The following is a 17,122-nucleotide window of genomic DNA, read 5'->3' on the forward strand; positions in this document are numbered from 1 at the left end:
ACTGTTTTCTTTCTGTACGATATCAGTAAAATGTGATTTATTAAGAATTACTTATACTCTGAATTTGCTCAATTTTTTGTGAATATTAATACTTTTTTTGGGATCCCCTTTCAGGAATTAAGGGGCATATTTATGACATTGTCACTCAGTGGAGCGCAGCAAGTCACCTTGCTGGACTGCGTGACAGAGAATGGATATGGAATGTGTTGTACTTAAAGGAATACAGCAGTTTCATTCCTTTTCCCCTACACTGGCTCCATTTTGGCTCCCCAATGCCAACTCTGACACCCTTGCACCATGGTGCAAGGGTGCCTTTTTGCATGCAGGCTTGTGCAAGAAGGGGCACCCTCCTGCACAAAACAATCGCGAGAGGTATATTCCTGCAGAATATAGCATATATAGAAAGAGGAAGTAACGAGGAGAAATACAAACATTTTTCCTTGTTACACCTCTCCTGGGAAGGAGTATCTTTTTAGCGCATCCCCAGGTTTACAAGTTCTGGTACATCTGGCAATGCATCAAAAACCAAGGCAGTTGGGTGGTAACACCCAGGAAATACTCATGGAACACCTCCCTATCACAGATTAAGGCAATGCAGCTATTTACGCTGTGTTGCTTTACTGAAGATTTATGAAGCCACTCAGAGCCACGCAAAGTGGCCTTGCATGGCTTGATAAATCTGATTTTTCAGTTGCGTCATGGATATACCATATTATGTGGTGGAAGCGCGACACAACTGGAGTCATCAATATGGCCCTAAATAAATAATGCATTGACAAAAAATATTTTTCAAAGTATCCCTTGAAACTAAAAATTCTCATCAATGTGAAACTTTTTCTTCTTAGAATGCTAACACTTCATAAATCTATGAGCTGGTAATTTTCCGAAACAGTGGTGCTTAGAGGTTGGCTAAAATTGTTCTGAACATTTGAGGTTGGCCAGAATTGTCCTGAACATTGTCCATGTGAACTTAAGGCCCCATTAGGATGGCGGGCGGATCGCCCCCGCCGGGCCGGTGGTAGTCACCGCCGGCCCTGCGGGGGCGATCTGCCCGCCATCCTTGCAGAAATTACCCCCGCCATATTACAATGGCTGTGGTGTCCGACATGTCGACCGGGCGACAAAGGGTTCAATGGTGGCGGTGTCTGAAAGACACCGTCAGCCATATTAGAATGTGCCTTTGGAAATCCCTTTCCATGGTGGCATTGCCGCCACAGAAAGGTATGCGGAGTCTGCTTGGGGGGCCCGTTGTGGGCCCCCAGGGCCTCCGGGGCATTAGGGGGTGCACAATGGGGGGTGCACTGCGTGGTGCCTGTCACGTTGTGCATTGAAAAGCACAACATGCATTTTTGGCATTGCGGCAGGCGGTGCTTTCAGCACCGCCCGCGCAACGTTAAAAATGCGGGATGCGCCAGAGTGGCGGGCGTATCCTAATGGGATGTACGGAACCACCGCACCCTTAGCAGGCGGTTCCATTTCCCACAGGTATGGCAGGCGGACGAAGTCCGCCCGCCATACTAATGTGCACCCAAGTATTTACCTAGTCAGTTGTTGGCCACTAGTACCTGTTTCCTGATTAAAGTGATAAATTATGCAGAGGTCAGTAAGACACCCTTAACACTTCTTTGTTTAATGCTGGTGAACTGGGACTTCTTGAAACATGTACAGATTCATATCCGTCTCTCCTCCCAGTTCACCAGGTTACTTGGATCTTTGTTCAAGGGTTCCAAATCTAGCCTTATCTTTGAGGAAAGTATTAGTAGTAGTTTCTTGGCTGAGCAAGCTACTTGACTGACCTGTCCTCTTTCTCCTCTATTAATTGCATTGTGCACCTAGCCAGAAAAATCAGGGATGATGTTACAGTCCTTATTAGTTTCAATTTGGATGACATGGCTATCTTTCTACATCAGGAATGTGTGGGGAGTATGCAGTTCCTATAAGGGGGTGTTAGGGTTTCTAATAGGTCTGTATGGGTGGAACCCAAGAGGTAATTCCCTTATTGGAATGGGGGCTTTCACACACTTGAAAGAGTGTCATGCTTCATCATAGGGCTTTTGCTCCTTGTCTAGCTGGCGCTGCAATGCTTGATGGGTACCCTCGAGAGGGCTGTTTCATGGAGATCTTTTTTCCAAAAGAAGCCGTATGTGAAGTGCCTGTGTAGGACCCTAAGTGTAGATGTGTGATTAGTGAGTATAGGAGTGGAGTGTGGCTAAAAAGCAACAGGTGAATCTCAGGACTAAAGACTATTTATTGGGTGAGTGCACTTTCCTATTTAAAAAGAATGTGTGCTACCATGAAAAGTAATGATCTAAGTGAGTCAAAAAAATCAAGAGGTCAACATATTTCTTGCCTCAAATTACCAATGAATGATCTGGACAATTCCGGGGGGATTGAATTCTATCTACACAATGCTTGGAACTATTAATATGCAGTACGTGATCCAGGCATTTGGAGCTTGTTTACAAATTAGACCGCAGAAAAACCTGACTAGGCTGACCTTTTGGACCTAATCAGGTGGACCCAATTGTGGTTAATCTTCTGCCTCCTCGAGGTCATCTAGAGAGGCATGCTGTATTTCAGCATAATAGTCCTTGTGAAAATATTGCAGCAACCTACCCTTCCTCCAGCACCTCGTCCTCATCAAGAAAAGTTAGCTAGACTATTAGGGATGCTAGAGTAATTCTCCTCCATTTCTGGCTATAGTATAATTGTGCTGAATATCGAAGTGTTCTTCTTGAACTCACTAGAGACTACATTTCTTCTGTCCCTTAAGGGAGCAATAATTCCTACACTGTTTGATACTCTAGGTTATGGTCAACAATTGATTCAATATTTTTGTAAAAATTAAATTATTAGAGCCTTTTGAAAAAGGACTTGCAGGCTGAGCAAACTATTTCAATATAATGAATAAACAGGATACATCTGATCAAAATGGCCATCAAACCACCATACTAAGTTCTGTTCCATACTCACTCTGTCCAGATCAAGCCTAATTTTTCTCATATGATGAATCAAATTATAGGGAGTGTTTTTGCCAATGATGAAGTCCCAACTGGAAAAGTGGGTAACAAAGAGCGGAATAAAAAGTACTATAGAATGATATGAAGCCTTACTGGTGCTGCATCTGATTTCAACTGCTCCTAATCTCAGAAGAATGCAATATTCAATATCAGTTTTACTATACATGTGTGTGAAAAATTACATAACATGGGCATAGAACAATTGCCTGATAAATAGCAGCAACATGGATTTGGCATTGTCCCCTGGTAATGATATTCTGTCAATAGGTGTTTGAGAGGTTCATTAAAACCATACATAAAGTTGTCCCTAACTCAGGATTATGGAGTATAGGCACACCCAACACAATTCATATACATTGATTTTCATGGGTTCACTGGTTGATAGGTCCATCATTGCACAACTGTGGAGATTTTAACAAATTGTAGGTATTGAAAACTCAAAAGTCAAAATGCAATATATCTTGCAGAGAGAAAAGTTCTCTAAAAGATGGTAGGTGAGGTCAAGAACTCTGTAAAGACCTTGGGGAACTTGTGAGGAATTTATGGGATTTATTATCCAATTCAATTGATTTATTTGGATTTTTTTAAGGTGAAACGCATCTTGTTTCTAGAGGTGTGCACAGTTATTTAATTACTATACTTGGTATTTTTAATGAATTACAAAGGTATTTATGGTGTTTTACCTCTGCATGTTATTTTTCCACAATTATTACAACAAAAATCAAATGAAAAACTCGGTGCAATGTTTATCTTGAAATACATGTTTAGGTGAGTCCATTGTCACTCACAAATGGTAACTATATTATTATATCTCCAATTAGGGGAAGTTGACACAAAGAAGAAAGAAGGCACAGAATCAGTCCATAAGGTGGAGAGAATAATCACACATCAAAAATTTGTCCTGCAAACCTATGACTATGACATTGCTTTATTGAGATTGAAAGAGCCCATAAATTTCACTCGGTATGTTATCCCAGTGTGTATCCCAGAGGTGGACTTTGCCGATGATGTACTCATGGCTCAAGAGGCTGCAACAGTAAGTGGTTTTGGAGTCATCCAGCAGAGGGGCCAGCAGGCCTTCAAACTCCAAGTTCTCCAGGTTCCATACATTGATAGGCAGCAGTGTATTGAATCCAGCACCTTCGCCATCACAAAGAACATGTTCTGTGCCGGCTATGACACAGAGGTCAAGGACGCTTGCCAGGGGGACAGTGGTGGACCTCATGTTACCCCGTACCGAGACACCTTTTTTATTACAGGAATAGTGAGCTGGGGAGAAGGTTGTGCACAGAAAGGAAAGTATGGTGTTTACACCAAGGTGTCAAAGTTTCACAAATGGATAAGAGCTGCAATGAAGATTAAGTCATAAAAAAAGTAGCACAAAAAGAATTAACAGAGGTAAAATAATATTGTCTGATAACCACTGCATGATAACACACAGATGGGACCTATGCTTCTGGTCTATGCCTCATGATCAGTCACAATAAATCAAGTACAATAAACCTTCAAAAAGTGCCATACTATAAGACACCAAGAAATGCACCATTTATTGACAGGATTGGCCCTTCTGTATTCTGATATTGTATTTTTTTTAATTTTTATCTACTGTGAGAGCATTATACGTTTATGAAAAAAACTGAAATGAATAGCAATAAAAACATGTTCTTACTATCGAGTATGTTTTTAAAAGGACACACACCTTTCTCTGATCAATCAAAAGACTATAACATAGCCCAAGAAAAGGTTCACTGACACAACATCGATGTAAAAAATATCAAGTAAAAAATATAGACAACAAAAATATCGACTCCTACACTTAAACAGGTAAGTACAAAAATATCGACAAAAAATATCGATGTATAAAATATCGATTTTTATATAAATATAAAATAACATATATTAACTATATTAAATATTATATAAAATGTTACAAAATAAAATACATTTAATATACACTTCAATAAAATATAACTAATAAACTTAATAAAAAATAGACACACAAATAATAATGTATACATATATATTTAGGAAAGTGTTGGATGGCAAAGGGGAAAACATTACTATTCCCACTCAAGTGAGTGCAAAAGTAGGGTAAGTGTAGGATAGCGGAGGAATTAAATTTACAATTCCAACTCCAGTGAGTGCAACTGTAGGGAAAGTGTTGAATAGGGAAGGGGTAAAAATGACTATTCCCACTCCAGTGAGAGCAACAGTAGGGAAATTGTTGGATAGCGGAGGAGAAATAATTACTATTCCCACTTCAAAGAGTGCAACAGTATGGAAAGTGTTGGATAGCGGATGGGGTAAAAAATACTATTCCAACTGCAGTGAGTGCAACCGTTGGGAAAGTGCTGGATAGCGTGCGGGTAAAAATCACTATTCCCACTCTAGTGAGTGCAACAGTATGGAAAGGGCTGAATTGCGGCGAGGCACAAATTACTATTCTCACTCCAGTGAGTGCAACATTAGGGAAAATGTTGGATATCAGGGAGACAAAAATTACTATTCACACTCAAACCGTTAAAACAAAAATAAAAAATATTAATAACTTAAAAAATAACATTTATAAATAATAGTTAAAAAATGAAAATAATATATAAAATAAAAAAATAAATACATTTATAAAAAATAATTATTTTAAACTTAAATACGTTTACAAACAAAAAAAGTATTAATACATAAATGTATTTATTTTATTTCCTACCCATTAACACCACACAATAACAAAACACTTTAACATTTCTAATGAAATGTACTTCCATAATTAACCTAATTAATAATTAATTAAAAATATTATTAATAAAAAACGAATAAACATGAATTGACTACACACACTTTAACACTATAATATCCACCACACACCTAAATTAAAGTATAACATAATATAACACAATTTACACTTATTTTTAAATTTAAAACTATTACTATTAACAACTAATAATAAAGTAATTAAAATGTAGTCCCACCCTTTACCACTTTAAAAGTAAAAATAACACACAAAAATAAACAACTACCCAAAATAAATATCAAATAATTAATATTAATTGACAACTATATATTAATTAATTAGATACAAATTACGTCCCACCCTTTACTCCTATAACACCACAACACACACTTAAAATTAATTACACAATTACCATAATTAATTACCAATTAATTATTTAAAATTAACAACACATTATTAATTGATTAATAATAAATTACTTTACACATTTAACACTATAACATCTCAATTAAACAAATATTAATAAATAAAAACAATCAATAAATGTACTATAATTAAATAACTTCCCATCCTATTCCCCTATAAAACCACAACTTGCGACAGAACTAAAAACGCAAAATTCTAATAATTTTTTTTTATAACTACTAAAAATTTTACACTTATATTAAAAGTATAAACAATCATTATACAAAAAAATACGTCACATACATATAAAATATATAATCTAAAATGCAGAACATGAATAAAAAAAACTATTTTTAACAACTATATTTTTGCAAACGATATTAAACACTTCGATATTTTTAAATTGATATTACTTACCGATATTCCTGACAACGATATTCTTGCTGTCGATATTTCTGAACCACGATATTAATGACTCAATATTTGTTCAACACAATATTTTTTACTCGATATTCTGTCTCTGCACCCGAGAAAGTATACATGAATTCAGATGCATTACTTGAAATTAAGCATTAATATGCAAGGGGGGGGGGCATTCTCATTGATGTACTGCCTGGGGTGAAGTCAGAGGGGCCTGGGGTAGGAAAGAGGGGCCCTACTCTACGACAGTCAAAGACCTTCCTGGAAGTGCCCTCCCTCTTGGATAATATTGCTATTGTAACTCAGACCCTTTAAATTAGGGGTGAAATTCACACAATTGTTTTTGTGGTTTTGTGTTTTAATTGAATATTTCGTTTAGATTGAAGGTTACAAGAAATGCATTGTTGTGAAAGCCTCAGTTTAAGACTTTGACAAAGGTGCATAAATAAAGGTGAGAACAGATTTAGTCATAATGTAAATCATTTGTTGGTGGAGGCATACTAATTTTAAGAATTGTGGTGAGTTCTCAGGTGATTTCACTATCTGAAAAATGCTGACCTCCTGCTGGAAGTTGTTGAACCGTGTTGAGCCATGTTTGAAAGAAAACGGGTTTCTCACATGATATTCTCATGGAAATTATGGTAAGTGGCAAAGAAGCTACAACGAGGACATATTTTCTCTAAATTCACAAAGACCTTCCTCAGCCACTGGAGGAAAAATCTGATTTACTGAGTAAAACATACTCCCGAGCAGCAGCAGTCTGACAGATGGTTCCTCAGTGTTCTACTTCACCACAGGTTTACAATGAACAACTAGAGCACTGTGATTCTTTGTTCTTGACAAAAGTGTGGCACATCTGAAAGCCATGTTGCTGAAATAGGAGCTATAGCATTGAAATCAATTCCTATAGAGGAGACAGAGGTAAATGGAGCAAATGACAGGTTTCATTTCGTCATTCAAATTATGGTTAGTACTCTGAAACGATAAAATAATGGGACATTTTCTATACGTTCTCAAATAATTTATTAATCCATGTCAGAAATATGCCTGGAATACTGAGGTAAATGAATTTTCAACAGCAGCAGTCAGTCACTTGATTCCCTAGTGATCCACTGTAGCTTCACTGTAGATTTCTAATGAACAACAACAATGCTAACATTCTATACTCATGGCAACATTAATACCATATTGCTGAATAGGAGAAATTGGGTTCAAAGCCTTTCCTGGGGAGGGGCCTTCCAGTAAACCAGCATTGAGGTGTTGTTGCAGATATGGAAACTCTCAGGTTAAAATTGTGAGAGGAGGTATAGATTTGTAATCATTTATGGCATAATATACTTTTCAAGGGTTAAAAATAGTTAATGAGAGAGATGTACACCTCCATCCAGCAACCCTTTTCTGCTTCTCTATGCTCAGATTATCCTTTCTCTGTCACTCAATATTTTCTTAGTATTTAAATGTTGAGTCTGGTGGCTTAGTGGACTAATGTGTCCACTATAGGGGCCTGTGTTTGACCTCATGGTTATAGGTTCAAATCCTAGTGGGTCTACACAGCCTTTCATCCTTCTGAGGTTGATAAAACCTCAGGTTGATAAAATGAGTACACTGAGTTGGGTAACAATAAACATTTGTTATTCAACACCAAGATACACTTATGGGTGAACATGCACTTTACAAATACACGTTATGTTATAAATACAAACATTTTGGTAGCTATAAAAGGGATTTGCAGTCATCCATTTAAATAGTAGCTGGTAATGGTAGTAGATTTTAAGAGGTGCCGCAAGATGCTTGAATACTGATTTTTATATTTAAAATGAATACATTTGAGTCCCTATAAGTTGTTGGTTTGGCGTTTAATTTTTGTTTACTTTTTCCAATTTCCTTTTTCGATAGTTCCATCTCCCTATGCGAGTTTCCACTCCAAAGTTATTTTTATTGCAAGTTAAATATAAGGAAATTATACAACATATTGAAAAACAAATGAAACAGTATATATATATATATATATATATATATATATATATATATATATATATATATACATTGTCTTTAAAATACTGCTCTGTATACTTTATAAACAACTAAATAGGTGATTAATTGAAACAGATTGGAGCTGCGTTTTTCTGTGACCCTTCCAGCCAGCTGTTATGGAAAGTAAGAATGCACAGTGACGTGTTGTTTGATACTGTATCGATGTTTGTCTCAGGCCCTGCTAGGAATCTCCTGAGTAGATATCGACCGCCTAGGAGACAATCAGAATGCAACACATTTGGTAGTGTACAGTTGTCTGAATCAAAGTTGGCGATATAAGTTTCACTAGGTCTCATAATATGAAAAAATTGTGTAGAGTTATTGATGTGTTCCACTGACCGTCATTTTTTAGCAAGGTTGTTGCTCAAAAAAACAATTGTGTCCCTACCCATCTTCTCTGCCCCAATCCATCAATGGAACAGGAAATGGAGGACTATGGAGGACAAAAAGAGAATTTGAGGCAACTTTTGGAGGCATGCAAACAACATTATATTTTAAGTGGTTCTGTACATTTTACTGTGAGGAAGAATACTTTGTGGCTATATTGTTCAACTTCCTCTACTCCTTTCCCTTACAGAAAAAACATGACTTCTTTATTGCTCTCAGGTTACCACTCAGGTTTCACTCAAGCCCTTGGAAAGTTTAGGCAGTCTAAGCCGCTAGGGAGTTACTGCTGAGCTGATATTAGGACATTAAAATCAACAAAATATTTCTGGGGGAGAGTTGGGGAATGAAGAAGCAGCAGGAACCACATTTAAATGACAGAAAATATTAGAACAGTAAAATTGCACATACATAGGTATTTCTGTATTCCTCTATCAATGTGTGGGAAGTAATGGAACATGCTTGCCTGATCACAAAAAGCATTACTGGGTATATGCACAGTTTCAATACATAGTGAAGAGCAAGAGAGGCGGCCGGTGTCCAGAACAGCAGCCGTGTGAAAGAGGGAGAGGGATGGGTGGGATTTAATGCACATATAATAGCTTGTCTATCATATACCATTCATATACTGCCAATTCTAAGCACCTGGGATCTTCACATCACTGCAGATGTCAGTTGCGAACATGTTTGGAAGAAAATGGGTTCCTCACATTATGTGTTCATGGAAATCACCACTATGGGTTGAAGGTAGATCGTTATTTTGACTGATTTATAGATTATGCATCCTTTTCCGAAATCGTGTTTCCATGTTTCTGTGGACACATCACATCAATTAATAATGCCAATAAAAAGCAATGCTACAAAAATGTATTTTTTGCAATCAGTTGAATTATTCAGTTGAACCAATACCTTACTTCAAGAAGTTACAATTAGCTGGTACAATAAAATAATAGTTTTCTTTATGAACATGTTTAAAATTAAACTATTTTCCTGGACCAATAATAATTGCGAAGTAAACTCAGAGAAAAACTATTTCTTTGCTGTCACCCTTCCCTTGTGGAGTCTGGCACTAAATTAAATGGAATGCATACAAGAAAGGAGCGGACCTGTTTGTGGGCTTGATTAAAAACGAATGTAGGCTCCTAAGTCAGAGATGGTATTAGAAGCACCATGACTCTATAACTCTCACATTACTCTACTTCACTCCTTGTTGAGGTGCTGGCACATGTTTGCTGGAACAGGGTTAGAACACACCTCTCAAATCATGCTCAGCACCAAACATACTACTCATATCCCAAACTACAAACCAAGGGACTTATTTACAAGCCACTTGTGCCGCCGGTGCGTCACTTTTTGTGACACAACTGCAGCACATTTTCCTGTCCCATATTTACAAGGACACATAAAGCCACCATGCATTGCTTTTCCTGTCCTTGTAAATACAGCCCCTTTACATGCAGCACTTTGTGTGAAAGAGATGTTCCATGGTTGTTGCAGTTAATGTTCTCACGCAACACCCATGGAACCTGACACATTCCCAGATTTAGGAGAAATTGTAAACCTGGGAATGTGTGTGAATGCTATGCCTCCCTAGGGGGGGTGTAGGGAGGCACAATGAGGAGAAATGTTTTCATTTCACCTCGTTTGTTTCCTTTTTTTATGAGTGCTGCATTCTGCAGCACACATAGGAAGAGGACATCACCTCTAGCGAATGTTTTTTCTGCAGGAAGCCACCTGCCTGCCCAAAAAGGTGTCCCTTCTTTGAGAAGGTGGCTAGGTATATGCTGTACATACTTTAAAGTGGGCACCCTGTACCAATCCACCCAACCCTTATGATGTTTGAAGTCAAAGATAACCTTATTGAAAGCTATCCTACTGGTAGCTATGGAGAGCAGCCTTCAGGCTTAATCTTGAAGGAATGAAACGCAGCTTCTTTCCCCAGAAAATCAACTCTTTATTGACTAAATGAAGGAAAACCACAAAGTATTTATAAAGAAATATGGATTTATTAATATAACACTCTCTACTATCCTCTACACCAGAGTAGAACAAAAGGCACACAATACTGGATCAATAGAACAGTTGTAAGTAGCATAATACAAAGCGGGCTCCAGGGGGAGACCGAACCATATACTAAAATAGTGGTATAACAATCACGACTCGACTAAAAACAGTGCCTAGTGCACGTAGAATCGCTGGGACCCCAAGGAACCACCCAAGGTGATGATGCTGGAAACCCACAGAGGACAGGTGCAGTGAGGAAACACGACTGCGTGCTCCGTACAACTCTGTGAGAACGTCGCGGGTGCAAAGTTAAAGTTTAAGGACCCTTCTAGGAGGACTTCGGGCAAACCCTTTGGAACTTAAGAGTTTAAAGAGCAACCCCACCAATGAATACCATAGTATCAGAGTTACCTATCCCAAGGAAGCCAGGTGCATAGGATTTAAGTGGCGTCGGAAACTCTTGTCGTTCTCTATGGAAGCTGGTGAAGAAGTACTGCTGCCATGAAGGTGAAAAGGATCAGTGGAATCCAAGCCTGGTTTCTGGATGGGAGGAACCTGAAATCAGAGGGGACAGAGTCTGGGTCACTTCAGAGTGACCAGGGGCTCGGTAGACTAATGCCCACCGATGTTGGGTGCTTCAGGTGCGAAGAAGGGATGCTTGACTCTGCAGCTACGAGGTCCGGGAGGCGTTGAGGATGACCAGGAGGCGGAGTTGAGCTCTTCCATAAAGGATGTTGAGTGCTGAGGGGGGGTCGGTGTCCGACAGGAGCACCAACAAGCCTTGACAACAGCAACCCACGCAGGAAGGACAAACAGGTTACGGTGTGGAACAGCAAGGTTAAGGGGACTCTCCAAGCAATGGAGAGTCAGGGGTCATCTGAAGCAACCAGGGAAGCCTAAGAACAATCAAGATGACCCTCAGGGGGTCCCACAGGTCGCAAGGGGACCTCAAACAAGATTGCAAAGTACGAGCCCACGGAGCATACAGTGCGAGGAGGCCAGAGTTCTTTGGTTCAAATACTGCTCAGGGTCAGGACTACAGGGAGTCCAATGCACAAGCTCAGGAATTGCCAACAAGAATGTGCACTTGCATATGGACGTGGTGCACAAGGGGTTCGGTTTATGCAGCCCCCACGAGAGATACTACCTCTTGTGTAGCTGAAAACTTCGGAGTCCGCAGGAGATGTGCTTTAGGTGCCTGTGAAGCAGGGGAGTGACTCCTTCACTCCAAGGGGGATTCTCTTGTTGTCTTAAGTGCCCCACAAGTCCTGCACGGAGCCTATATGGAGTCAGGCCACAAACTAAGCTTCAAACGGAAAGGGGGGTGAAGTTAAGCCCAGTCGAGGTCCAGCAAAGTCCAAGGTGTCCAGATGATCAAAGGTCAGTGGTTTCTTCTTGTAGAATCTTGTCCATGTAAAATCTAATGTGCTGTAGCCAGCTAACCCATTTTATACCCACGGGAGAGGGTTGGACAGATTCAGGGGACCATCCTAGAGGAGGGGCAGGACAAAGGGGAGGTTACTCTCATGTCCTTTGTCCAGTTTCTCACCAGAGCAGGAGGCAGTGGCTCCAAGAACTGGTTTGAGCTGGACTATGCACAGGGACACCAAATGTGCCCCAGGTGCAGACTTTCAGGCAATCTCAGAGTGCACCCACCCAGCCCGAAAACACTAAATCCTGTCTGGGAGTTTGTCATACCGCCCTGTGACATAATGCCTATTGTGCTGCCTTCCTCTGCTCGAGCGTGGCTCAGCAGCAGGAGGGCAGAAATGCATCCCTAGCTGGCGGGATCCATTTTGCGCTGTCCTGGTCGAGAAGGATGGCACCGGGTAGACGGGTGACCCCACGAAGCTCGCTTCTAAAGGGTGGAATCATACCTCCCACACCAGTTACTGGTGTGGAGGTATGATTCCAATGTGTTTGATACCAAATACAATAGGTTTCTTTGCAGCCAGTTTCGAGATAGCATTTACCGCAAGGTTATAATGCACCTCCACCTATATGTCCGGCTGAGTCACAGCCAACCCGAGAGAATGGTCTCTGAAGGCTGCAGAGAGGTTCTGCTCATGCAGGGGCACCCTCCCACATAAAACCCAGTACCCTGCCTTCAGGATTGATAAGGCCTGCTATAGTGATAACATAAGTGTTAAGTGTAGTGACCATAAGATATAGTGAACCTATATCTAAAGTAAGTGGTGCAAGCACCATCTTACACAGGCTGGAGTAGCAGAACTAGACTTCCATTTTGCATGGCCTCTCATGGGTGGCATAATACATTCTTCAGCCCAAGGAAGGCCTCTGGGGTACCTATTCCCTGGGTAAATGGTGTACCATACACTAGGGACTGATAAGGGTACCCCAGGACCCAATCTGGAGTGTACCAATGTGCATGGGTGTCAATTTTGTGTTGACTTTTTGTATTAATTTTGTAATAAAATACAATGATAAAAAGATATTTGTTGGCTGTTAATAAATACATGAATAATACAGTAAGGACAAATAAAAAGCATTAAATACATGATGTTTGCCAAGGAATAAAGCACATAGATATGTAGGATATAAATAGGCACTGTTTGAATATATAAAATCATTGTCTAACTAATCATATAGTAAAACATGTAAATAATTAAAAAAGAAAAACATGAAAAGGAGGCAAGAGGTAGAGATAGGGAGAATAAGAGGGGAATGTAAGGGAATTGAGAATTAATACATATGTAAATGATATCATGAGAAACGCATATATTATGTAATATTAGTTAGATAAATATACTTATGAATAAATAACATTATATTATATTATATCATTTTATTAATCTTAACTAAATATATTATCATAAGAAACTAATCACCTTGCAGAATTTGCTAGTCAAGGTAGACATGGAGGAGAATATACAGGAACGGAAATAGTGGGAAGAGGAAGAGAGTAACATATAAAAGAGAAATGTGAGACGGTAGAGCCAGGGTATTTATTTGGGAGAAATAAAGATAAGAATAGAGGAAAAGATAATAGTTGAAAGAACATAAAATAGGTAGGAAAGGTATATTAATAAGAAAATGGAAGATGTACTAGGTAAGAGATGGCAAAACAAATATTCAGAGGTCCTAGTTGGATATAGCGGTAGTGAGGAGTGATGCAGTAGCATCATAATGATTTGTTTGGAGGGGTGTCCAGATGTGAAGAAATATATCATGTTGATCCTGAAGATTATAGATTACTCGCTCATGTGATGCTGTTTGTATCATGGCTACTAACCATTCTTCATGTGAAGGTGGAGATGATTTCCAATGAGGTAGTATGCACATTTTGACTGTAGCTAATGCGGTATGGAAAAGACTGTGATGAGGTTTAGAAAGTTTCAGGGAATTTTGTAAATCATGTAAAAGAATGTTGGCAGATGTGAGTGGGAGACATAATGGCATTGTGGAATGTAAAGTCTTGCCTACATAATTCCAGAAAGATTGTATTTTTGGACATTCACAGATAATATGAGTTGTATCACAACTAGAACTGGAGCAGCTCCAACAATTAGTATGGGAAAGTAGACCAGCTTTGTGTAATTTAACTGGTGACCAATGGCAATCATGAAGGATTTTCAACAAACAAAATTTGAGTCTTGCTTCGCGAGTACCTTTATTTCATTTCTCTAGTATCTGTTCCCATTCATTATCTGTATATGAGTTTGATAAGCAAGATTGCCATGTAAGGTGACGTTTTTGAGAGAGGGGTTGCAAAAAGTGGTGCAACGTAAAAGTTTTATAAAGACCAGAAGTTACTCCTTTGTGTTTGCCCAATGTATTTAAATATGATAATATTGATAAATTTTGGAGTGTCCAAGGTGCCTGCCCCAAATGTTTCTTTAGGCATTGTTGGAGTTCGATATGTTTTAAAGATTGTTGTATGGGGAGATTAAATTCCTTTGTGAGAATGATTTAAAATCACCATTATGAAGAGTTGGTCTAGGGAATGAATACCAGCTGTTTTCCACACAGGTCAAGATAAAATTCGACCATTAATGTGAATGCCGTATTATTCCATAGGGGAGCTTTATTTGGGATTTGTGAGTTTGAATCTAATAAACGATGTACCCTCTGCCAAGATTTGTGCAAAGTTGATAAAACTGGATTTTTGGGATCAAGACGACTAGTTTCACTTCCATATAAAAGCGAGAGATCTGGATCTGTCGATAGAAGATGTCTTTCTATATGAACCCATTGTGGAACATCTTTAATCCCTGGTAACAAATAAGATATTTGAGACAAGTGCAATGCTAGGACATAATGTTCAATTGATCGGAGTCCCATTCCTCCATATAGTCGGTGAGCTTTTAGTTTTGCCACAGCAAGGCGAGGTTTAGCAGAGCCCAATATAAAAGGCTTTTATCTCGGAATCTATTAATCTAAGTGTGGGTAAAGGGATGTGGATGGAAAGCATGCCCAGAATGTATATGAAACGCGGGAGAGTAACCATTTTAATAGCTTGGACACTACCCCAGAGAGAGAGCCCTAAAATCTTCCATTTTTTTAAAGTTTTGTTGCATTTGAGAGATCAGAGGATTTAAATTCTCTATGACCGTGCCTTCCAAACATTTGTTGACTAAAATTCCCCAGAATTTTAGATGTGAAGGTTGCCAATGGAAAGGAAAACTGTGTATAGCTGCTTTGTAGTTCCATCAGAAATAGGCAATGCTTCACTTTTGTCCCATTTAATTTTATAACCTGAAAAGGAAAAGAAGTCATTTAAATTTTGAAGAAGAGATGGTATGGATCAGGGAAGATTGGTCAGAGTGAGTAGACTATCATCAGCATATAGGAAAATTTAGAAGTTCCTACTGGAAGATGTATACCTGAAATGTCATCTTATTGATGGATTGTGGCAGCTAGGCATTCCATAGCGAATAAAAAAAGAAGTGGGGATAGGGGACATCCTTGACGTGTTCCTCTTCGGATTGGGAATGTTTCAGACCAAAAAAACACAATTTACCTGAGCAGATGGGTTATCATATAACAAGCACACTTTAGTTATAAATTGATCCCCCAAACCAAATTGTTTCATCACTTGAAAAAGGTATTCCCACTCAATGCGATCAAACTCCTTTAGAAGACCATAATGTATGAGCCAATGTACAAGGATGATTTTGAGAGGATCGTCCTGGAACAAATCCAACTTGAGTTTGGTGTATCAGGGAAGGTAAAACTTTACGGAGGCGAGATGCTAGGATACTGGCCAATATTTTAATATCACAATTTAATATTGAGATGGGGCGATAGCTCCTGCATACAAAGGGATCTTTACCCAGTTTGGGCAGCACAGCAATTAGTGCTTTGTTAGAAAGGGGTCCCAATGAGGATACCTTATCCGCTTCTTGGAATGTGGCATGTAATGTGTCAATAATATTGTGTCCTGCCCATCGATAGAATTCAGCAGGGAATCCATCTTCCCCAGTAGCCTTGTGGTAAGGTAAATGAGTTCTTGCACGGGAGATCTCCTCTTTACTAATTTCACCTTCAAGAAGAGCTCTTCCATCATCATGAAGATGGGGAAGTTCCACTTTTGTAAGAAAAGCAGACATCTTATCCAAATCAATCTGATCACCTGGAGGGTAGAGAGATTAATAGAAAGAGGCAAATTCATTTACAATATCTTGGGGCCTGGTAAGTATATTATTTTTTGCTGTCAGAATAGCTGGAATGGCCATGGTTGCTTCTCTTTGGCGCAACTGAGCAGCCAGTAGTCTCCCTCCCTTTTCCCCTTGCTCATAGTGTCTCCCTATCATTTCTGTTAAGCGTATTCGGCTTTGGTTGTAAAAAGGCTATTCAATGCCATGCAAGCTTTTTCTAGGGACTTACGATGCTGCAAAGTCGGTTTTAGTGTATAAAGGCGAGTATAAGACTGAATGTCCAACTCTAAGGGGCTCATTAGTATGTCGGGCGGACCCCGGCTGACGGAAAGACCGTCCAACGGTTTTCCGCCTGGTCGATGAGTCAACCAGGCGAAAAAGCTCCTAATATGGTGGCTGTGTCTGGTAGACACCGCCATCCATATTAGAATACATGCGGGGACATGCCTTTCCGTGGCCTTGACTTGTGTTGGACGCAAAGTGACGCCGCCCTTTTTCCCAGTGACCCC

General features: G+C 39.3%; 1 protein-coding gene across 1 annotated transcript in view; it reads left to right on the forward strand.

Moving 5' to 3' along the window:
• Positions 1-4,691, forward strand: part of LOC144772975 (coagulation factor X-like) — a 261,014-nt gene extending 256,323 nt beyond the window's left edge. Inside the window, exon 8 of the mRNA XM_078657698.1 lies at positions 3,842-4,691. Within this exon, the coding sequence (XP_078513824.1) occupies positions 3,842-4,389 (548 nt within the window). The 3' untranslated portion in view covers positions 4,390-4,691. The remainder of the gene's footprint in view (positions 1-3,841) is intronic.
• Positions 4,692-17,122: the final 12,431 nt, after the last annotated feature.

The sequence above is a fragment of the Lissotriton helveticus genome, chromosome 8 (genome assembly GCF_964261635.1).
Source record: "Lissotriton helveticus chromosome 8, aLisHel1.1, whole genome shotgun sequence".
Taxonomy (NCBI): Eukaryota; Metazoa; Chordata; class Amphibia; order Caudata; family Salamandridae; genus Lissotriton; species Lissotriton helveticus.